The 23,429-nt window shown below is 46.3% G+C and overlaps 1 protein-coding gene across 5 annotated transcripts; it reads right to left on the bottom strand.

The window, feature by feature from the left end:
• Nucleotides 1–416: 416 nt before the first annotated feature.
• PARP16 (poly(ADP-ribose) polymerase family member 16) lies at nt 417–21,825 on the bottom strand. Of its 5 annotated transcripts, XM_037833681.1 has the most exons (7): nt 21,721–21,825; nt 20,982–21,258; nt 10,421–10,558; nt 7,762–7,968; nt 4,809–4,980; nt 3,229–3,370; nt 417–1,911 (listed from the first exon to the last, which is right to left on the bottom strand). In XM_037833681.1, exons 2-7 carry the CDS (start codon nt 21,153–21,155, stop codon nt 1,773–1,775), a joined length of 972 nt encoding a protein of 323 aa, XP_037689609.1. In that variant the 5' UTR covers nt 21,156–21,258; nt 21,721–21,825; the 3' UTR covers nt 417–1,772. The 5 variants fall into 5 exon arrangements, with proteins under 5 accessions (XP_037689609.1, XP_037689610.1, XP_037689611.1 ...); XM_037833682.1 differs by lacking the exon at nt 21,721–21,825 and having other exon boundaries at nt 417–1,908; nt 20,982–21,710; XM_037833683.1 differs by lacking the exon at nt 21,721–21,825 and having other exon boundaries at nt 10,478–10,558; nt 20,982–21,710.
• Between the last annotated feature and the right edge of the window lie 1,604 nt (nt 21,826–23,429).

Raw genomic sequence — 23,429 nt, 5'->3', positions numbered from 1 at the left:
TTTCTGTTGTGAGGATATTAAAGGAAATTATTATGTGTAAAGGGCCAAGCAGAATTACATGTGTCTGCTCCTTATTTCCTAACCCCAGACCACAGCAGGATTCCTTGCCACATATTTTTCAAAGCTCCCTTATAATGCCAATCTCACTCCATCTGCCCACCTTGCCAGACTGTCAGCTCGGCAGGGGCATTTTGACCTTGATCCTGCTCCTATTTCTAGTGCCTGGGACACAGCAGGTGCTTACATTTTTGTTAAATCGATGAAGAAATCAACACCCACTAGATATTCTGGCGGTATAAGTTCTCCAGCAATCGACCACCTTGAACAAGGAAGAGAAGGTAAGATTTGTAACAAGTAACGGGGCACACAGCAGACTCATGCTAAGGCCACTAGCAGGGACAAAGGCAAGTCGGTAATTAGGAAAGTATCTTTATTATTATTTTTGAAATGTTCCAATATTCAATGTAAAAAGCCATGATGGTGGCTCTTTTACAACTTTACAAATTATAGAAAAAAGACTTTTCCCCTTTCTTTACAGAAATCTCTCTCTCACATACACATGCGCGCGCGCACACACACACACACGCACGCACACGAAACTGAGAGGTCTCCATTATACCTGAAATCCAGCAGGAAGGAGAGAAGAGAGAATACAGCAAGGAGGGCTGTGGCTCTCTGGGCAGCCAGGTGGCTTTTCTTCCACAGGTAAAGCCCAGACTGAGTCCCCAAAGACCTGCGGCCCCTCTGAGGGAGGCTGGGTCCCTGCAGAGCCGTGGCACACCGGGGCAGGCCCCTGTCTCGAAGGCCAGTGGCCCTCCAAAGCCCTGCAGGGTGTACAGGCGCTGACAGGCCACAATCAAGGCAGCTTCGTGAAAACAAGAGCAAGAGGTGAGCCCACAGCTCAAATCCCTTTCTCTAAAAAGAGCCAGAAAACAGGCTACCGACATGGACAAATGGTGCTCTAGGTTTAAAAATTCCCTTTTACTCAGCTCACCAAGACTAATTTGTCCAATAGCTCATTTTTTTTTAAATCAGAAAACAAACATTTGGTTCCATTTCAGCTGTAATCAGCAGTTGGTAATTTTTAGAAAAAGACAACTTGAGTTGCTCATTAAGTTTGTATTTTTTTTAATCAGGCCTCTGACTCCTTCCTTTCTCATCCATGGTTTGGGAGGGGAGGAGGGGAGGACAGAGGACAGCTGTAGCAGAAGGCTGTTTCTGTTGATTTGAGAAAATTGTTAAAATGTTTTGCACTCAAAGGCTGATGGAATTCAAGAATGATCCCACCAATTTTTATGAGAAACATGACTGTTCCTCTTGGGTGTCTTGAGTCAAAACAAGGCAACCGCCTGGTGATTTATAGTCCCCACTACACATTTTCCGCCTTCCAGAAGGCATTAGAGAAAGGGCCAAACTCCACCAGGAGGAATGGTAAACACAGCACTGACAGCTTGGACACTTTGTTTTTAAATGCAACAGGATTTTTCCCTTTGGCCCTGGCTGAGAAGCTGACTCCCTAGAACTGTTTAGGAGGGAGCAGACAGCAGGCTCCCCCAAAACCTAAGAGCAAGGGACCGGTGGTCCCTGTTGACCAGAGTGTGGCTGGGGGGCACCATCAAAGGCAACTGAAACATTTATGGCATACGAAAATTGTCCTGTGGTCTCCAACCGGCCTCCGTGCTCAGCCTGGCTGGATGTGAGATGCAGGAGGTATGGAGCAAGTTATCATAAGGCACATGGTTGCGGTGGCTCCCACGCCAGGCCCAGAGAGATTATCTCTTCACACGATTCCAAAAGTGTTGGAAGGTGGAGGAGCTGATGACACTCACTATAAGCAGCAGCAGCAGATATAAGGATATCATGACCGTAAACCAATGGCTGGAAAACCAGGAGAGCTGGCTTGAAGCTCTGCTTAAGGGAGGGAAAAAAGAGTGATGTTGGCAAAAACAGAAAAACTTTTTTTTTTTTAAATGTATGCCACAACTTCTGGCTCAAAGTAGACAAGATGATGAATTTCATCCTCTGCATGAGCCGCGAAATGAAGCTTCTTCATGCTTCTTTGCTCAAGAAATCTGGGGCTGTTTGCCCTGGCAGTACACGCCTTTCAACAAAACATTTTCTAAATGGACAGAGACAGCTATGCAATGAGCTCATCCTGATCTTTCCTTTTATAGCTCCTCTTTTACCTTTTATAACCCATCTTTTCTTAAGCAAGACTTTGGTACTAGAAGAATGACCTAGCTCGGGGGATCTGCCTAGATGGCAGCAGGTAGCAGGTTATTTAGCACTTTTAGAAATGTACAGACATAAATCTGAGGTAGGGAAATCCTCTTTGGCCTTCTGGGAAATCATTTAAGCCATCCAGTGTGCACTAAAGAAAGATTCCTGGGAAAGGTGAGAATGAAATGGAATTTTCAAGTAGAAAAAGCGAGATGATATTAAACCAAAGGACAATGTGCCCAGACTCGGGAACCCTACACAGATTTCACAAATTTGGGGGGAAATTTTACTGGCTTATGAAATCCTGAAGTGTAAGAATCACTATTGTACACAAACCACATCAGGAGTGGAGATTATTAAAAGTTACCCACTTTCCCCTCTTACTTGACCCCCACTAAAGGCTCTACCATGGACACCAACAATGTGACAAGATCTCAACAGGGCCACCAGAACACTGCACACACCCCCTGCTACCGCACTGCTGAGGTGGGGAGAGGCATCTGCCCTGGTTCTTAGGAGCTGGAAGACCCTCATCTGTTCTTGGGTTCTACATTCTCATTTTAGAAATAAAGATGAGGCATCTCGGGTCCAGAGAGGAGCAGGAGGTGGCTCAGTGGCCTTGGTGGTACGGAGGTAGGCTGCAAAAACCCCAGCCGGTGTCCACCCTGACCTCCACCTTAACTACCCAATGGGTTTCCGATTGCGATCTCCAAACCTAGGTGGAAAGGCTAAAGCTTTTGGGGTAGCCAGTCTGGCCTCATTTGGTCCCTCATCCTGTCTGTGTTTACCTATCTCTTTCTACTTTCTTCACTAGAATATACAGTCCTCCTAGGGCCAGGACCACATCTTCTTCCACTATATTCCTCATCCCTCACAGTGTCTAATGTGGGGATTTATACATAGCTATGGTCTGACAAAAGCCCAGGGAGGCTAGGGGTGAAGGATGACAACTAAGAAAAGAAGCCCAACACTTTGAGGACAGCCTTAAGTTCTCCTGGACCTTCTTACCTCTTGGGCTGCTTCTGTGAGTACACCAGCAGGTACTTCACTCGCAGCAGCTGGTTATTGGTGACCACGAAGTACTTAGGAGGGATGTCTCCCCCTTCACTGTGCTTGATTCTCGCTCTTCTGCGATCTATCTCCTTCGAATCTGAATAAGGAGAGATCAATCAACAGATGTGTGAAAAAATAAGCACAACTTTAGTGGGGAGAAAATAAGCAAACAAAGGATGCAGACGATGACTAGAAATTGGGTCAAGCCTCTTGTTTCTGAGGGTGGAGAAGCTTGTATGTGTATATAAAGCAGCCTAAAAAAAAACAGGAGAATCCAGCAGATAGACAAATGAACAGGGAGAGCAAAAAATGAACTGGAGAAGGTAAGGGATAAGAGAGAAGAAAAAAAAATTCAACTGTGAAAAGCAGAGGGAAGCAGCAGATTGGCAGCACAAACATATAAAAAACACTCGAGGACAAGGAACTAGGAACAGATTTTATCTGAAACAAGTCTCTTAGTAAGCATTTTAAAGTAATTATTCTGGATTCAAGCTCTTAGAATGTGTATCTTCCCCCTTTGTACCAAACTTGCTAAAGAAAATTTAGAAAAGATTTTATAAACAACTTTTCTTTTAGTAACATGAAAAAGCTTTATGGCTCCCAATCTACCCCCTAAAAAGCCAAAGCTGTGTGACAGCAGAGACAGCTAGGTTTTGTTTTGATGTTTAATGTCACGGTTTCCAAATTCTTAACAAGAATTGTAAACGCAAATATTCATGCTGTCTAGTTTGGGAGGGTGGTGTCAGACCTGGGCCTGTTCCCCAGGATTCCAGTTGTTTTACATTAGAGACTAGGAACAGGCAGTTTTTTGGATTCTCCTTTTCTCAGTGGAACCAACAGACTAGTTCTGGAGACTGGAATGACGTGACCTCTTCTGCTTTTGAGGTAGACAAACACTTCGGAGACAGAGGCCACAGAGAGAATAATCTAAAGGGCACATTAGGAAAATGGAGATGAAGCAGTCAGCTCACAAATCAGCCCCATGGGGAGCCCAGGATTTATACCCCATGGCCTCAGCTGCCCCTCGCATCCCCCTGGGGCTCCGGTATATATCTAAGTAGCCCCAAGGGATAGGGTCTGGACCCAGCATCCTTGGCTTCAGTTTAGCAAATATTTATTGAATATCGAGTACATACCAGGCTCTCTGCTGACACCAGATGCCCAACAGTGAATGACACCCTCTTCCTGCCCTCAAGAAGCCCAAGTTCTGACCTTGCATACTCACCTTCTTCTATCAAATTTTACCTCCTCCCCCAAGCTTTCCCTGACCACTCACACCTACCTTCCTTTGCATGGCCCTGTCCACCTTGTCAGCCCCATCACCTGGCACTCCCTACCCACTGCTTTGCAATAAGAAATCTCTTTTCCATCGTGTCCAACCTCTTAGAAGGCTACCCACTCCGGGAAGGCAGGCCCATGTCCTGCACTGTTCTGGATCCAGCCCATCCCTTGGTATGGAATGGGTGCTCCACCCAACAGCTTGGCCAACAGCAAGAGCCTGTGCACCCAGGCACAGAGGCCAGGTGCTCACTCACCCTTCTTCTTGGTTTGGCACTTGACATCTGGGTGATCGATGACCTCACACACAGCAACACAGCTGAGGATGGGGCCAAGGAGGCTGCGCTGCCACCCATGGCCATGGGGGCTGTAAATGAGGGCCAGGCTCAAGTCACTGGTGAGGTAGGTCCCTTCCCCAAACAAGGATGTCTGGAATGGCAGAGGCCAACAGAAAAGAAGCACAGCTAGGTGAATGTCGAATTGGGAGTCACTACAATTAGACGACACAGGTCTTTACTTCAACACAGAGTTGTAAACAAAATTTTCAAGCCTCTTGTTTCCCAGCAAAAGACATCCTATGGCATTATCATAGAATTATTACTAAACACGTTCCCTACCAGACAGTCGCTTCACTGTGGATTTGGCCAAACCTGTGGTCAAGGTCAAGAGGGAAAGGCACCACTACAAGGGTCCAAACAGACCTGGGTCTGAATCCTGCCTCTATCTCTAACAAGCCAGCAAGATACATAAACGCTCTGGGCCTCAGTTTCTGTATCTACAAAATGGGATAATAGTAACTATTTCATAAGGTTTGGGCGAAACTGAATGAGATAATGTACACAAAGCGTCAAGTAGGACATCTGGCACATGAGGGGAGGTAAATAAACGAGCGTCCTCCACCACAGGGTCTTAGGTTGTAGGATATACAGTGACTCCTGTCACATGAATGCACGAAGCACAGTCACACAGACGGGCTTAAAAAAGCAAACTCATGCTCTCATGTGCAGGGAGAGGGTTGCACCTGAAGCAGGAGGTAATCTGAGTCATTACTTGGGAAAGAAATAAGTCTCTCAGACCAGAAACCTTCAAGGAATGAGGGTAGCCAACATGAGGAGCAGGGTAAGTTTTTCTCTGAGGCAGCTCCCAGGTAGTGCTAAGATGGTGCCCTCTGTGAGGAAGCCTGCCAGGTGATAGCAAGTAAGGAACCCAGGTGAGCTACCTCCAAGTTGAGGCACTGCACATACACCCTTTGTCCACGGTAGACATCAAGAATCAACCATGACAGTCATCATGAAAATATCCATCATGGCACTCATTCACACCGAGCTGAGACAAAGACCCAGAATCCTTCTCAACATAACATTCCAGGTAGCTGCTACCAATGGCTGGGGTTTAACATTTGAGTTGAAACTCATTTGCTTTCCTGGGCCTCAGTATCAATATCTCAAGATAATGCATGGACTTAAACTGAAAAATATCTTATCCTCCAGAAATGAGAAATGTTCTATTCATTGACACCAGACTTCTACAATTCTAAGCCTGTAAAGTAAAGCCTCAGGAAAACAAATCAAGCCTTTGCTCAACCTGAGAAGCCCATTGCCAGGTTAGGCAGGGTCCTCATCTCTCAAAAGCTGACACAGACCTTTCCCAAGTACCCTAGATGCCCTGTGATCCAACCCCACGTCCATTCTCTGCTCACGTGTGCCACGTATCCACTCTTCCCCAGACTTGAGAATCTTGTGCAAGGCTGCCGTGAGCACACAAATGGAACACTTGGGGGTATCTCTGCCACAAAAGCAATCTCACAGCTTCAACTGGTAAGTGGGCTCCCTCAAGCAAGTCCCTCACTGAAAACTCAAACAGAAGAGGAGACAAGAAGGGGATTCGCTTTACCAAAGGAGTCTTGGTAAGACGTGAACTCTCCAGGGCACTGAAACAAAGGTCTGGTGTACAAGAATGCAATTTGCAGACAATTTCTCCAGGATGACTCTTGTGTGAAGCAGAGGCCCCCTGGATTCCAGTAGCCTGGTGGTAACTAGAAGCTGAGAGCCAGTGTAAACAAACCCATCATCTTTAGCAAAACCCAACCATGCTAATCAGATGCAGCAGTGTTGGGAAATCTCTCTCTAGCCTTGGGACTGTCCAGCCACAACTTAGCCTATGGCTCATGGAGCCAGCCCCTCAAAGACAGCTGCCACAGTTAGCGAAGAGCCTCTAGCTACCCCAGACACCTCTCCAGCAGCCTAGAGAAGCCCTAAGGCTTCCTTGGTGCTTACTAAATACAGAGTGCTTTGCACACATTAACTACCTCAATCCTCTTGGCACAATAGAAGATGGGTAATGGTATCCCTATTTTACAGATAAGAAAACTGAGGCTCAGAAGATTTAAGAAATTTGGCGCAGGGCCAGAAAGCTGCTAAGTAAGTCTTTCTGGTTCCAGGGCCTGTCTGTACTCTTCTTCTTATACCTCACTGAGGGGCGAAATAAGTGCCAACAGAGAGAGGATGGATGACATTGTTTTAACTCCTGTAAAAGGGAAGATAGGAGGTTGAGGAAGGAGGGAAAGGGGAGGATGCCTTAGAGCATTCCTCAATTTCTCCAAGGGCAAGCTCTGTTGGGATGTCCCCTAAGCAGTGCTTCTGAAACTTCAATGCACATACAAATTACCTGGGGATCTTTTTAAAGTGCAGATTTTGATCACTGGATCTAGGGTGAGGCCTGAGATTCAGCATTTCCAGCAAGCTCACAGGTGATGTGAATACTGCTGGTCTGGGGACCAGGCTAAGCATCAAGGGCTGGCCACACACTGGATTCACTGGGGAGCTTTTAAAGCATACTTAAGTCTGGACTCCACCCCCAAAGATTCTGATTTAATTGGTCTGGGATGCAGCCAGGCATTGGGAATTTTAAAAGCTCCCCAAGTGGTGCTATACATGCAGCCAAGATTGGGAACCATCTTTAAATTGAAACTTCTCAAACTAATTTGTATGGGAATCACCTGGAGATCTTGCTAAAATGCAGATTCTGATTTAGAGGGCCTGGGAAGGGTCTCAAGATTCTGTCTTTTAATAGGCTCCTAAGTGCTGTTACTGGCCTACAGACCACACTTTGAGGGGCAGGCCCCAGTGCACCTACCCACCCGCACCAGCAGGCTCCAAGGGTTCTGACCCCACCCCTGCCCCCATCAGCAGGGGGCCCCTCCGGCCCCACCTTGTTCAGGTGGCAGTGCAGGCCATTGTGGATGATGGAATGGAAGTTTTCTAGGCGGCTCCCGTGGAAGGCGTAGATTAGGTCTCGTTCTCCTTTGGTCTCATAAAATTTGGCGTTGGCTGGGTTGGAATACTCGATTTCAAACAGGAAGTCCGGCACAGGGACAGGCGTGTGAGGGGCACCCGTCAGCTTTTGGATCTTTTCAAACTTGAAAACATGAAGGGAGCGGCAACTTTATTTGGGAAGCTGGTAAAATGTGCTATAAAAATGGCCTCCTAAAGCCTAGGGCTTGTCTCCCGTGGGCTCTGCTCATAGGAATGACTGATTTCATGAGGAGAAAGACATCAATTTACAAGTAAGCTCAGAGCTTATGGTTCAAAGCTGTTTTCCTCTAATAACTTTTTCCCTGCAGTAAGCTGAGAAGCATTAATTGTCCCTTCTAACTAGAGATCACTTTTAATTTTCGTAAGACTTAACATCTATTTCTTCCATTCCATCTTTCTAATAATCCCATGAGGTGGGGAAGTATGATAAATCACAGAAAATGGCCACAAGTTTTCCTTCCCATCCTTGTTCGTGAGCCCCTCTGCAATATGACTTTACAGGTGGAATTCCACCAAGAGGTGGAATCTGTTTCTCCACCCCTTGATCTGGGCTTGGCCATGTGGTTTGCTTTGGCCAATGGGACCTGGTCAAATGTGTGGTGAGCTATAGCAGGGAAAGAGCATGATGCAGGAAACCCTTCACCGCCCAGGTCAGCCTCCTAGGGTATGAGAACCTCCTAAAGGAAGGCGCCAACCCTCACTGCCACCCCAGCTGAAGCCCCAGACCATGTTAGTGAGGATACTCTAGATCATCCAGCCCCAGCTAAGCCAGCCCAGACCAGAACCACCCAACCAACCCACAGAATCATGAGGAGCAATAGATGGTTGTTGTTTTAAACAACTAAGTTTCGGGGATGGCTTCTTATGTAGCACAAGCTAACTGACACAGAAGGGTAAGCTCTTTCAAAAGGAAGATAATCCTCCTCAGGGCAGAGAATCATACCATTTCAGTGGTTCAAACAAAAGGTCACAGACCAAAGCCAATCTGTTACAAAGTTTCTCTAGATTATGATTAAATGAGAAAAATAAGGGCAATGTAACAGGTATAGGTATATCGATGCAAGGTTGCCCTGAACCTTTCTTTGGAAGAACTATCCTTTATTCTAAAGATTAGGACCATATTCCTTTTTTGGTGTTAAAATATCCTTTCACAAAATGATGATGGTAGGCTAATGTCCTTACTTGGACAAAATAAACAGCTCTTAAGCCTGGGTCAAACACTTCACATTTTAATGAGAAAATTTAACTGATCCATAACCCAAAGTCAAGGAGCCATTGTCTATCCACTTTAGCCACAGCACCAACACCTAGTAGGTACTTGATGCCCATATGAGAAATCTCAACTCAGCAGGTGAGGAAATGAAACCTCAGAGATCATTCAGGAGTTAGCAGCCCAGCCTGGACCTGAATATGGGTCTCCTGACTCCCCTTCTGGGGCTCTTTACATTATTTTACCATCCCTCACAGAAAGATGTCCCTAGACAACCTAATAGAAGATACCAAATTCTTTGCCACTTAAGGAAGACTTTTGCTTATAAAATTGGATGCTCTTAAATTAAAATTAAATGAAGAGCAGTACAGATAAGCCCCTGCTGCCTCTGAGAGGGAAGAGCATGAAATCAGGGGTCAGGTTCTACACTCCGGTCCTTGTTGTCCCAGCCTGTCCCTGGGAGACCACAGCCCAGCAAGGGGAACCAAATTATGTAATGTATGACCTATACCAGAAACCGAGCTGGAGGGTGACACACATTCTATCATGGCCCCTGTGTGAGGTAACTATTATTGTTCTCAATTTACAAATGGAGAAAAGGAGACTCGATAATCAATAGAAGTGGGATTTGAACCCTGAGCCTTAGGTTTTCTACTATGTCAGGCTCTGCTTCTGTTTCCTGACAACTGGACTAGGCCAATGTTTTGTAAGGTGTGGTCAGGGCCCATCTTCACCAGAATTACCTGGGTGATTGTTAAATAAAATGATACCTTGGCTGCCTGGGGTGAGGGATTGCTGGCTGTAGAACAGATGGTGCAGTTTCTGGGACTGAAAGGACACTGTTTCCCAAGGAAGAGGGGATATTCATACCTGTGTAAACAGGGGTATTCCAAAGGCCAAACATGCATGTCTAAGATAAGATGCACACACACAACCACAAAAATAAAATTAAATAAAGTGATACCCTACATTTACTGAGCCTTGGTATGTGCCAGGCATTGTTCTAAATGTGGAAATTCATTCAAATCTCCTTGATGAAAGTATACTCCTATTATTCCCATTTTTCAGGTAAGGAAACTGAGGTACTGAAATGTACCCAGTAACCTGCTCAAAGTGACAAAGCTAGTAAGACACAGAACCCAGCTGTGCACTGCCAAAGCGCAAGTTCCTGGGTCTCACTCCAGACACAGAACCAGAATCTCTGGGGGAGGAGCTCAGGAATTTGCATTTTCAACAAGACACTGAGGTCATTCTGGTGGACAGGGAGATCTCAGAGTCACTGGATTCAGTGCTGTCCCAGAGTCCTTAGGCTCTGGGAATCTGTGATCCCACAGACCAGTCTCACCTCTGCCTTCCCTGCACTGTGGATTGTCAGGCCCTTTGATGATAAAATCCAGCTCACCAGGTCCCAGACCCGTCTGTCTCTGTCTCCAGAGGACTGGAGAAGTTCTTTCAGGTTGGGTAACAAGCTGGCATCTGCAAGCTGAAGTGGGGAAAAAAACCTTCGTTAGCAAGGATCCTGGACAAAATGATGAACAGGAGCCCTCTGGTGGTTAGGGAGATGACTTTCACAGAGTTTCCTAAGAGAAATGCACAGGTCTACAATCCCCTTTCCAAATAATACCAACATCCAAAAGCTCTGAACACAGGTTTTTGTAACTCAAGTGGTACGAACCTGACCTGAGCTGATGTGAGGTTTGTTTAGTCTTTATTTATCCCATTTGGTGCTTTTATGCATTTTCCTACAGAAATGTTACTGTGTCTTGATTGTGGGATGCCACCCCACCGGAGGTATTACTGAATACATGGTATATGCACGTGTGGGTGAAGGGTTAACAGAACCTTCTCCTTTCAGCATGAGAAAACGACCTTTAGTTATCTCCCTGTTAACATGTTACCCTGGAGACCTGATGAAGGTAGTATGGCAACTCCATTACCAGGCAACACTGCTCCTTGGTAAAAAGGACCCCGGATGATAAACTGCATCTACACTGGGAGGAACTGTAAAATGGGGTAGCCATGGCTTGGGGTTTTCCTGATTGTAACGATCTTTTGCAGGGACCCTGGAAACTATGTCTACGAAGGTTTTACAAGAAATACCAGCCTCTATGAACAGGGGGCTTCACAGAAGCCAGAGTAACTCCAGCACCCACCCGACATGAGGCATCTCCTTCCAGCTGAGTTGTCACCGTCTAGCTCCTGGACTGCTGTGTGAACTGCTGCAAGGACTCTGCAGAAAAGGAATGCTTGACGCTGCCCTGCTGCACTGTGATCCCTGTTCTGGATCCTTCTGATTAGGCTGGTGCCCCGTGTGGCCAGCATTGGGCTTCTGAGTCTGAAATTTAGTTGTCTCACTGCAACACATTATTACATTGCTAACACTGGGAAGAATCTGAATTCCCAAAAACGTGGCACCAAGGATTTCTGACAAAGGAAGTGGGGTGAGGGCAGGTTCTGGTGAAGCGGTAGAAGAGACTTAAAAGGTTAAAAGGGGACCCCAGTCCAGCGGGGAGGCATAAAGGTAAATAATTATGACCCAACAGTATCCATTGTTATAGCAAACATGGACACAAACTCCTAAGAGGACAAGGAGGGGCTTTGCTGGGTTGGGGCTGGGGAAAGAGGGATGGCCAGGAAAGGCTTCACAGAGGAGGGCGTGAGACTGGGCTTGATACACCAAGGCTCAGGAGAACAAGAATGCAGGTGCATTCCGAGAAGTGGAGGGTGATGGGGTTAACTGTGCAGGCTCTCCTCCCAGCCTGCCTAGTCTGATCCATGGCTCTTATACTCCTGCTAACTGGGTGACCTTGGATGAGTTGCTTGAGCTCTCCATGCCTCCGTTTCCTCAAATATATAATTGGGATATTAGTAGCCACTTCACGGGATGCCTGTGAAGGTTAATCAAGTTAAACAAGTGCTTGGAGCAATGAGGAAGGTAATGAGTAATCCAATGTTAGCTGGGATTGCCATGGTTGTGGTGATCACTGACTGCAGGCAGCTCTGTGTGGCTGGAGCCTAGACCGTGGGGCAAGGGGTCACGATGAGGAACCAAGGGGGAAGGTGACCTGAGACAGCCTGTGAAAGGCCCTGACATCATCTGGGGACTCTGGGCTTTGTTCGGTGGACAACAGGAGCCCTGAGGATACCTGGGGATGTGTCCTGAATGGAGTGCCCTCAGATGGTCACCCACACAGCCGACTACCAGCACAGTCCACGGGCCACCCTAGCAGCCCTTGGCTCATCTCAGCCTCTCCCTGACTCCATTTGTTCCCATGCCTCACACTTCATAATTTTCTACTCCTGGCCCACACTTGTCACCCCAGAGCTATCTTCTCTTCCACGATTACTGCCCCTGTCAGTAACCCTGTTCTCAAAGCCCACCTGTGAGCCACAGCCCTTCCCAAAGCCCAGACCTGGGTACAGGAAGCCTCATAAAACGGTGGTCAACTGAGCTGGGCCTCCTGCAGCAGAGGAGAAGTCATAGGGACCCTCCCAGCTCTGGGCTGAACTCAGACCTCAGCAAGCTCCCCTATGGCAACAACCCTCTTCCAGGGCTCAGGCCCTCCCACCACTACTACCCAGTCAGGGCCCCTGCTGTGCTTCAAGCTACTGTGAAAATCAAATCTGCTCCAACAACTTAACAGGATTCTTCCCCTCACAACCAGAACCTGTCTGTATTTTAGCAGGGCTTTTGGGGGACCAAACACACAAGAGCAGGGTTGCCAGATAAAATACAGACCACCCAGTTAAATGTGAACTTCCAATTAACAATGGATAACTTTTTAGTATAAGTCTGTCTCACACAATATTTGGGGTATACTTACGCTAAAACCAGATTTGTTGTTCATGTGAAACTCTAATTAAACTGAGTGACCTGTATTTTTATTTGCTAAATCTGGCAATCCTACACTTAACAAGGCCCTTTGAAACCTGGCCTAGCCTCCCTGCCTAATAGCACCTTCTGCTCCCAGCACCCCACCCCTCCATGCTACTCCTCAACCTGCCCTATGCCCTCCCTCCCACAGAAACTGCCCAGCATGATCTTCCAGAAACCAGTGGCCTAGTGGGGAAACAAAGCAACCATAAGAGGTAATCTTTCAGATGAAGAGTTATAAACCAAAGTTCATGACAGCGGAAGACATTTACCAACAACTGGATCGAAGAGAATAAGCGTTCAGGGGGAAGGAAGGCATCTCTGGGGGCTGGGGGAGAGGCAGAGGGAAGTATTTATGGAGTGGGTAGGATGCGAGTGAGACCAGGAGAGAAAGGAGGATTTTGAGAGGCAGAACAGTTAGCAAATAAGGCCTCTCCCAAAAGGTGGGGCTCTGGCTCAAATGTCTCCAAGGCCAGAGAGGTGATGGAAATGAGTTAAGGGGGTGTCTGGGAAAGTGTTGACTGTTGAAATGGAGACCACTGCCCTGGCAAAGGGCCCACCACCTCCCAGCTGCAACTGGCTTCTGCCCAAGAGCAATGTCCATCCAGGCTGTGGAGCCTAGGGTTTTTGCTTTTTCCAAAAGTCAGCAAGCTGCATTAAAAAAAAAAGTCTTAATTTCTGAAAGACTAGAGGACAAATGAAAGCTGTCATCCCACAGGCCACAGGTTTGCAACCTCTGCTATGGGGGTATAAGGAAGGATCCGGCTGGAGAGGTGGCTGGGGTGCTGAATGGTGGGCAGAGCTCAGCTGTCGGCTGTCACAGGGGTTTGAGAAGGGAAGGCTCAAGGAAACAGGTGGTCTGAGTGACTGAGCATAACAAAGGCACGGAACCAGCACGGGGCGAGCAGAGGAGAGAGAGACCCAAGGGGTCTGGAAGAAAGACAACAAGACTTCCTTGCTTTGGAGTCAGGAGGTGACAGAGGCAGCTGAGTGGACACCTTGCCACCACCTAGATCACAATCTCTGTGTTTGCAGAAGTTGTCACAGGTGATTTTGATCATCAGGAAAAGTTGGGGATACTCAGGTTTCGATGTTAGCAATGTCCTAGAAGGATGTGGCAGCAGGAAAGAAAGAACATCTGGAAAAAAATAAACAAATACTTCTCTGGGAAGGTGCTAGAGGTCATGATGACTACATGTGGGTGGAGGAGGCAAGAAGGAAATGGGCCAAAGGTACAGCCAAGGACACCAGCCTCAGGCACCAGACAGAGTGACACCTGTGGGGTGGTGGGATGGGAGGAGCTGCCGACATGGATGCGGTGATGTGGGATTTGAGAGGACAGCCATGGAGGCTGGGAGGTGGACACCACAATTATGTACAGGTAAACTCTGCCATGCACAGACCTGAGACAGGAAATCTAGATTTACTAAAACAGATGGGGTGAGAGTCAACTTTGCAAAAGAACTCTCCACTAAAAGGGTCACCAGGGAGACTGTTTAAAACAATGGTTCTCATATTGGCATTAGTTGGGAGTTTTTAAAAAAATCCCAGGGCCTGGGAGCAAGAGGATGATCTGCTACCACCAACACATCTACTGATGAGCTGATGGTGACATGAAAAATAACAGAAAAGACATCACTGAGTTGTTAGGAGGATTAAATGAGTTACACATAGAAGGGGCTCAGAACAGTGTCTGGCAAGTAGTTAGTGCTATGAGCACTGTATAAGTGTTAGGTGCTTTAGTATTTTTATTATTATCATTATTATTATAAATATCAAATGCCCTCCTCTACTGCTCACCACCCTGTAAGTGGTAAGCAGTAGAGGAAAGGAAAGGGTTGCATTTCTAGGATGGTTGGGCAGGGACAAGGTGGGTTTGTGTTGGAGGGATGGAGCCTGGGTCCTCCACATCAACATCCCATAACCCAAGTCATCCTTCTAGCCACATACCCGCTGACAGTCTCATCACATATCTATGTCTGCAGCCATCTTTCTTTATCTGTATACTTTGTTTTTCACTCTTCAGATACTGTCTTTGAGAGATGCAGAGAAATCTGAGGGCCCGGGAATTTTATCTTGAGATAGCAACTATTTACCTAAATGGACACTGTAACTTATTACCTGAAATTAATTTTAGGTCATTAATTAGACTGGGCTAAATCTAGTTGTGCCATTTCCTCACTATCTAACAGGTAGGGGCTCAGGAAAATGATCAACTCAATAAGAAAATAAAGGAGCTACATGTTCTCTGCAAACAAACAGGAAAATCCCAATCCCCACCCCATCCCCAGATCAACTAAATGAGAATCTCTAGGGGTGAGACCCAGGTATTAGCATTTTTTTAAAAAAGCTTCTCAGAGGATTCCAATACAAGCCAAGGTTGAGAGCCTTATAAAGAGTGATATCCCCATTCCCCATGTCAATATTCAATTTCTAATCTGGAAATAAATATCAGAAGCCTTCCTAAATAAAGGATGATATTGACTATGTTTTAAAACTTCAACTTGTGTGTGAGACCAAAGGAAGAGATGTTTATTTGGTGCAGGATCTATATTTTCTGCAGCATACTAAATAATTTAAGTTGTACGGTCAGTTTATTCACACACCATAATTACATGGAACTTTGAATAGGAAGTGAGATCTGGTAGGTTTGTAAAGGTTAGTGTGAAATACTGATACATTCCAAAGTAATTCGGGCAGAGAATTAAAATATATTTGCAGGGCCCCCCTGAGGAACTGGGGGAAAATGCAGAAACGTTGGACCTCCTACGTGGGTTATAACTCACAAACATTGGGGACTAACAATTTAGTAGGCTGAGCCCTCTATCTTGGTGCTTGCCCTTATGAAGTTTGTTCCTGCAGAGGAGAAGCTAAGCCTACTTATAATGGTGCCTAAGAGTCTCCTCCAGAGAACCTCTTTGTTGCTCAGATGTGGCCCTCTTTCTCTCTCTAAGCCCACACAGCAGGTGCTCTCCCCCCTACATGGGACATGACTCCCAGGGATGTAAGTCTCCCTGGCAATGTGGGATATGACTCCTGGGATGAGCCTAGACTGGGCTTCATGGGATTGAGAACATCTTCTTGACCAAAAGGAGGAAGTGAAATAAAACAAAATAAAGTTTCAGTGGCTGAGAGATTTCAAATGGAGTCGAGAGGTCACTCTGGCAGACATTCTTATGTGCTATATAGATATCTCTTTTTAGTTTTTACTGTATTGGAATAGTTAGAAGGAACTACCTGAAACTGTCAAAATGCAACCCAGTAGCCTTAACTCTTGAAGATGATTGCATAACTATGTAGCTTATATGGTGTGACTGTGTGATTGTGAAAACCTTGTGGCTCACACTCCCTTTATCCAGTGTATAGACAGATGAGTAGAAAAATGGGGACAAAAACCAAATGCAAACTAGGATGGGATGAGGGGATGGAATGTTTTGTTCTTTTTTTACTTTTATTTTTATTTTTTTTTGGAGTAAGGAAAATGTTCAAAAATTGACTGTGGTGATGAATGCACAACTATATGATTGTGCTGTGAATAACTGATGGTATACTGTGGGTGATTATAAGGTATGTGAATGTATCTCAATAAAATGGTATTAAAAAATAAAATTTAAAAAAAAAAGCCTTCCTAAAAATGTTTCTCAGCCTTTGAGCCAGCAATTTCACCTCTTAGAATTCATCCCAAGAAAATAACTAGACATAAGGACAATGATTAATGTTCAACGATGTTTATCATTGAATTGTTTACAAGAACAGGTAAAACCCCTCTGAGTGAAGGAACCCAGAGGAAGGACTCCTAACTGCTGGGGGAAGGGGAGAGAAAGAATAATGTAAGGTTTCAGGTGAATCGTAAAGGATGAAGAGGAGTTTGCCTGAACCAAGAGGGCAGGGCATCAGAAGGGCAGACACCAACTAGAGTCAGGACAGGCGCTTCCTGTCCTGTGTTTTAACCTGGATGCTAGGGAGTCATCTTGTCTATACAGTGCAAGCCAAAGAACAGGAAGAATAGAGAAAATAGGAAGGATCTTTATTCCTCCAGAACCAAGAGAGCCAGCTGGAACAGCCCCCAGTGGTAGAAGGGAACAGGGGAGGCTGGATGCAGTGTTTGTCAGGCTTGCCTGTCACACAAATCACACCAAGATCTTATTAAAATGCAGATCCTGATCCAGTAGGTCAGGAGTGGGGCTTGAGATTCTGCATATCTAATAAGCTCTCATGTGATGCTGACTTTGCTAGGGCAAAGTAGCTAGGGCATGGATTTAATATAAAAGAACCATTCCCACCCACCTCCCCAGACACAGAAAGGGCCTGCAGGCTAACGGGGAACCAAGGCACGTTATTTTCTAGGGAAAAACAAAAACGAAAAAAAATTATAGCTTTGATGCCAGAGGCAAGATTCCACAAGTGACTCAGAAGTTGAACCATGCATAGATAACAACTCTGAAATTTGGAAACCAAAGGTCGAGGGGTACAGATTATCCCAAGAATACTACAGATTCTCTGACCTGATAAGGGCTTAGCCAACCCTTGTCCCAAGGAACTAGGTCAGAAACCCTCATCCTAAATTATTATAATAAAGCATTGGTCTATATCCCTGGTTCATGGGAGATATTCTTTTGGCTTCTTTTGATTTGTATCCTTTTTTGCTATAATAAAACTAAACTTGTAAGGATAGTGCTTTCCTGAGTTCTGTGAATCATTCTAACAAATTATTGAACCTGAGGAGGTGGTGGGAATCCCAAATTTGTAGCCAGTTGGTCAGAAGTGAGGGTGGCCTTGGGAACCCCTGAGCTTGAGTCCGGTGTCTGAAGGCCAATCTTCAGAAAATTGCGTTTAGTTAACATGTGGAGTCTGGCCTAACTCCTGGTAGAGTCAGAACTGAATTGTATTGTAGTAAGTATATGAAGTTACCAAATTTACAGTATTGAGGCAATCAACACATACCCAATTTGATTCCACAAACTTCTGATAAACACTTCCCAGGCTCTGAGAAATGACTCAGAGTAGAAAAGTTCTCAAAACAAGGTATCTGAGATGATTTGGGACTTTGGGGACTGGGATAAGGCCAGAGCCATTTCTAAAGGGAAGCATTATCAGCCAAGCAATAATCAATAAAGTAATTCAAGTCAGAGCTATAATTTTGGAAACTGCAACATATGTGTTATGGATGTGTCATGACAGCTTGTAGTGTAGAGAAAATTTTAAATGGCGGAAAATAAGTTGTTTAATATTACTTCCAAGTCTTTTAGCTAAACACATGGAAGTGAGGGACTTTTTAATAGTTCCATGTCTTCCCTTTTCAGGGAAATGACATCCGGATGGTCAAGTCCAGACCTGATTCCCTTTTCTTTAAAAGTTAACTTTTGAGTCACATACAGGTTAGGATGCCAAATTATCTGCATTATTTCTGTAGCTCGTGTGACATGTGGCTAAACGAAACCTAAATGTGTTTAAGAATGTGTGCATGCCCCCAGAGATCTCCTGCCTGGTGAGCAGCCTTCTGCAAAACTGCTGGTTAAAGACAAGCCTTCAACAGGCAAACATCTGTGTGGGCTGGGCTAGCTTCCCAAACAATGGTGTTCAATAAGGAATATGTCAACGGACATGGATGGTTAGACTTTGTCTGTTTCTCCAGTGACCCACTGAGAGAAATGGTGTCTTGTCTGGGACTGGCACAAGGAGCCCCACATGGGGGACAGTCTGTTCCAATCACAGAAGTGGCTATTCTGGGCTACCTAAGTTGCAGGTGTGCCCCTAAGGGATAACAGGTGTGGAAGGGTATTTCTCAAACTAAGCAATTGATACCTCTAGGGAAGGGCATGGGAGAGGGTGAGCTCTATTAGGGGCACTTTTACTTTACTGGTATCATTTGAATTTTTTATAAAGAGAATACATTCAAACATTACTTGCATAAACTAAATTTAAATATTTTTTTAAAGCACAGCCAAATCAAAACAATTCCACTGCTCCTTGTGTGTGCATTTACCCCATATCCATCATGCAATCTTCTGATACTATTCAATCTGCTAAAAAGACCTTCCAACAGGAAGAGAATGAACTGAGCATTCTAGTTCACTTGGAGGGATATTTCTCAGTAAAAATTAATAAACTGCATCCTGGGGCACTATCTCTGGTAAGTTTGACTGCTCAGTCCCTCCTGCTTCATCTACTCCTGCACAGGTCCCTCTGCCACCACAGGGATCTTTCAGAAACGCATTGTGGATCTCACCAATGCCCTCTCCTGTGGAAAGATAATGTCTATACACGTCTTGGCAGGATGCTCTGGCTCCTGACTGCCCAGTCGGCCTCCTCTCTTCCTGCTCCCAATGACAGCCATGCTAACATACAGGCTTGTCCTTAGTGAGTTCAGATCTCCTGGCTTTCTGCTGATGTTACCTCTGCCTGGAATGCCCCTTTCCTGCTCTGGTCCTTGAAATCCTCCATTCTCTTGGGGCTCAACATGACATCAACCGCTACCCCTGGCTAGCACTTCCTGATCACTGCCCACCACCGAGGGCTGGGCTGGGGTCCCTACTGTGGGCTTCCATGTTGTACAGTTTGTCCCACCATACAGCTGAGCACACTGTTAACTTCTCCTCTCCCCTAAACTAGAAACTCCTCGGCTTTTTAATTCTGTATTCTCAGCACCTGTTCCACAGCAGGCACTCCATAATAATCCATTGACTGAACAAAGAGAAGTTTTGTTGCCAAGGCTCTGATATCACAAACAGAAAACTGAACTTGCAGACCAAACTGTGAGGGAAGACGGTCTGCTTGACTCTTTGTTTGACCTCCCTCTCCCTGTACCCTGAAATGCCTGTGGACTGTGGTCAAGGCCTGTGCTGCCCTCATCACGTCTCTGGACTGGGCTGCAGAGGACCAGGTGCGGGCCAGGAGGCTCAGTCTCTGTCCCTCGACCTCCTGGGAGTAAGAGAGAGAAGGCACCTGGCCATGACCCCTCATCGGAAATAATACTAAACACCTGTTGATTCTAAACACCTCCTTTAATCTGTTGTGGTGATGTATTACATTATAACAGATTTTCCCATGTTAAAGTAACCTTACATTCTTGGGATAACTCAACCTGGTCCTGAGGAATTACCCTTTTCATACATGGCTAGATTCAATATCCTAATACTTTGCATGGGATTTCTGTATTTATGCTCACGAGTGACACTGTCCTGTAGTTATATTTTATTTTCTTGTATCACCTTATCAGGTTTAGAATCAAAGTTATATTTGCCTCTTTTTCAATACTCTGGAAGAATCTGTGTAAAACTGGAATTATTAATTTCCTCAGGGACTGGTAGAACTCACCAATGAGACCATGTGGCTTGGAGTTTTCTCTGAGGGAAAATGTTTTACTGCTAATTCAGTATCTTTAATGATTATAGGGCTATTTCAATTTTCTCTTTCTTATTGATAGGGCTATTTCGATTTTCTATTTTTGACTGAATCAATTTTGGCAAGTTATATTTATTAGGTAATTCCAAACATTCACATTACAAAGATAACTGATACCAGGCATACTGACCCTGAGGTGGACTCTGCAAGAAATTAAGTGCTTTGGCAATCATCAGAAAAATAACAACTCACATGTGCACTGCACATCACAATTTGTGAAAGTACTGCCCATATATTGCCTCACCTAAGATCAAGGCATGGGTGGCCTTGGTGACTTTGTTGTCTAATTATTTGCAAAGGGGTGGAGAACTTCCTGTTTATCAGAGAACAGCTGATTCAGAATAACACCCTATGGCTAGCCTTGCTAGAACATTTTGTGGAGAACTCTGCAACTATTAAACTTCTCACTGAGAAACTCCTGGGAGTCACTTGTCATTAACAAGAGGAAGCAGCCACCAAGTGCTTTGGGAGTGCCCACGTTAGGTGTACTTACCTCATGGAAAACTTCCCCAAGGCCAGGCTGAGAATGGAAAGTGTGGTGGCTGGCATGTTTACTAACACGGATGGAGCCACCTCTGGCTGTGGTTCCAAAGCCCACATGGCCAGTGACGAGGCAAAGCACACTCACCAGGGTCTCAAAGTCCTTGCAGTCGTGGCGGGCATAGGACGCGGGGAAAGGCCGCAGCACCGAGTCGCGCTTGTAGCTCTGCAGGGCGGAGGCGAAAAGGCTGCACCGGAGGTCGGCGGCTAGCACGTCGCGTCCGGCAGCCTCCCTGGCGGTCGCCCAGCCCGAGGGCTGCATCCCGGGCCGAGGAGTGTCACCGGGAGACTCGCCGGACAAGGGCGAGGGCAGGGCCCGGGGACAATAGGCCGGAGGGACCGGGGTTCCCAGGCCTGGGGTGGAGCTAGGCAGGGAAATAAGATGACAAAGAGGAGAACATACTGACAAATGTCCTCAGAGGGGATCTGGGCCGGGGAAAATGGGTTGGTCCGTGAAGGGCTTGGGCGCTGAACCGGGGTCAGCGCGACGGGGTAGCCCCGGGGATAATGGGATGGATTGGAGGGGGAGGGTAGTTTCCAGGCCTGGGGGTGGAGTTATGACATGGGATGAGATGACAACCGCGGGAACGTGCTGACACGTGTCCACGGCTGGTGCGGGCGGCTCCTCCAGGGGTACCGCCGGCAGAGCCCCTCCCCGGCCCCGCGAGGCGGCGGCTCCGCCGGCGCCTCCTTGTCCCGCCTCTGACCGGCGCCGCCGAAGACCCTGCGCTCGCCCAGCTGCCCACGGCGCCGCAGGCCTCACACTTCCAGTCACCGGGCCGGACCGCTGGGTAGACTCCTACGCTGCGCCGCGCGCCAGGGCCTACCTCTGCTGCGGGAAGCCGCGCTCCCCACGCTGCTCTGCGCTCCTCCCAGTGCGGCCGAGGGCCCGCCCCTTCCCGTGCCTGCCCCTCCACGTGCGGGTGGTGCTGTGGTCTCTCCCGGGATCTTCCCAGCTGTGACGAGTGCGGCCGCCGCGGTTTGCCAGGCAGAGTCGCTCACGCCGCGCGAGCCATTCCCACAGCAGCCGCGAGTAGAAGCCACCCCGAGCGTCCTCTTTAGCCGCCCTGGACCTACCTTTGTCCCAGCCCTGCGGAGTGAGCCTGCTTGACTCGCCATGGGGAATTGCTGCTACTTACTGTCTCATTTGAGTCGTTTCCCCCCAAGACTGACGGCTCAGAAGGACCCATTTAACATCAAAGGAGACAGGCTGATAACGCAAGCACGGCTCTTTCCAATAGAAGGCCCCGTCAGATAGAAGGGCTTTGCAAAGGAGAAATATGTCTCTCAGTGCGAAGGTGACTTACTGCAAGTGCACTTGCAAGGAACTGGAGGAATCTTCCCAAAAAGCAATTCGAAGTGGGGATGTGAGTTAGGGTTTGTATAGGTAAAGAAAGGGTATAGGGGGTCAAAAACTAAGTAATGGCCGCATGACATTCTTGTCAGGTCAGCGATGACGTTGGGTCTTTTGAGGAGGGCACGAGCAATTTCTCAATCCTAAATTGTCCCAAGCACGTCTTGTTGGTTCCAGCCTCAATGATTACCTTTAGATATTGATGTGCAACCTTTTACGTGCATGGGGCTTTATGACTTTTCTTAGCTGATCCTCAGGAAAGTCAAACTTTTGTCTTTTGAGGAGGAAGTCACTTATTCACTGGGCTACAGGGTGTTTTTTTATGTTATTCTGTTACCTTATTCCTGTAAGCAGAACTGAGAAGGTCTAGTTAACGTCCTGGAACTAAGTACAAAAAGTAGACAGCTCAGCTAGGGTATTAGAAGATCTAGAGCTACTTAAGTGAAGGAATTTTTAAATAAGCATATTTTCCAGCTAGCAAGGTTTAGCTTGATGCGATGCTTGCCCAAGGTCCCACAGCCAGAATGAGTGAAACTGGGATACCCAGTAAGGTTTTTTTGTTTGTTTTTTTAATTCAGTTTTATTGAGATATATTCACATACCATACAGTTATCCATGGTGTTCAATCAGCTGTTCACAGTACCATCATATAGTTATGCATTCATCACCCCAATCTATTTTTGAAAATTTTCCTTATGCCAGAAAGAATTGGAATAAGAATAAAAAATAAAAGTAAAAAGGAACACCCAAATCATCCCTCCCATCCCACCCTGTTTTTCATTTAGTTTTTGTCCCCATTTATCTACTCATCCGTCCATACACTGGATAAAGGGAGTGCGATCCACAAGGTTTTCACAATCACACTGTCACCCCTCCCAGCAAAGTTTTTTGAAAACGAAAGACTTTTCTTCTGCCTTAAAGCCTCCATTATTCTCTGAATTGCTTAAGTCTCTGGCCTCTCAGAGGCCCCAAGTTCCTCTTTTAGGGCCCTCTCTGACAGGGGGCTTGGGGAGACAGGTACTGGGGGCCAAGAGGGAGAGCAGAGGGAATCTTTTTTTTTTTTTTTTTTTTTTTTTTTTGCATGTGTGATTTTTTCTTTATTTTTACCAACTGATAGACATTTAGGTTCTTTAGAATCTTTTCCTTTTCAAACAGTGTTTCAGTGACTACTTGTGTACATGT

Source organism: Choloepus didactylus, chromosome 4 (assembly GCF_015220235.1).
Source record: "Choloepus didactylus isolate mChoDid1 chromosome 4, mChoDid1.pri, whole genome shotgun sequence".
Taxonomy (NCBI): domain Eukaryota; kingdom Metazoa; phylum Chordata; class Mammalia; order Pilosa; family Megalonychidae; genus Choloepus; species Choloepus didactylus.
The sequence above is the reverse complement of the archived record's forward strand: the minus strand, read 5'-3'. Positions and strand labels throughout refer to the sequence as shown.

What these genes read in the sequence shown, in the direction of transcription:
- PARP16 (XM_037833681.1), bottom strand. Translation starts at nt 21,155, where the DNA reads ATGCAGCCCTCGGGCTGGGCGACCGCCAGGGAGGCTGCCGGACGCGAC. An exon ending in GCAAGGACTTTGAGACCCTG is followed by an intron (nt 10,559 to 20,981) that starts GTGAGTGTGCTT and finishes TCCCCACTTCAG; the next exon opens with CTTGCAGATGCCAGCTTGTT. An exon ending in GTGCCAAACCAAGAAGAAGG is followed by an intron (nt 3,371 to 4,808) that starts GTGAGTGAGCAC and finishes CTCCTTATTCAG; the next exon opens with ATTCGAAGGAGATAGATCGC.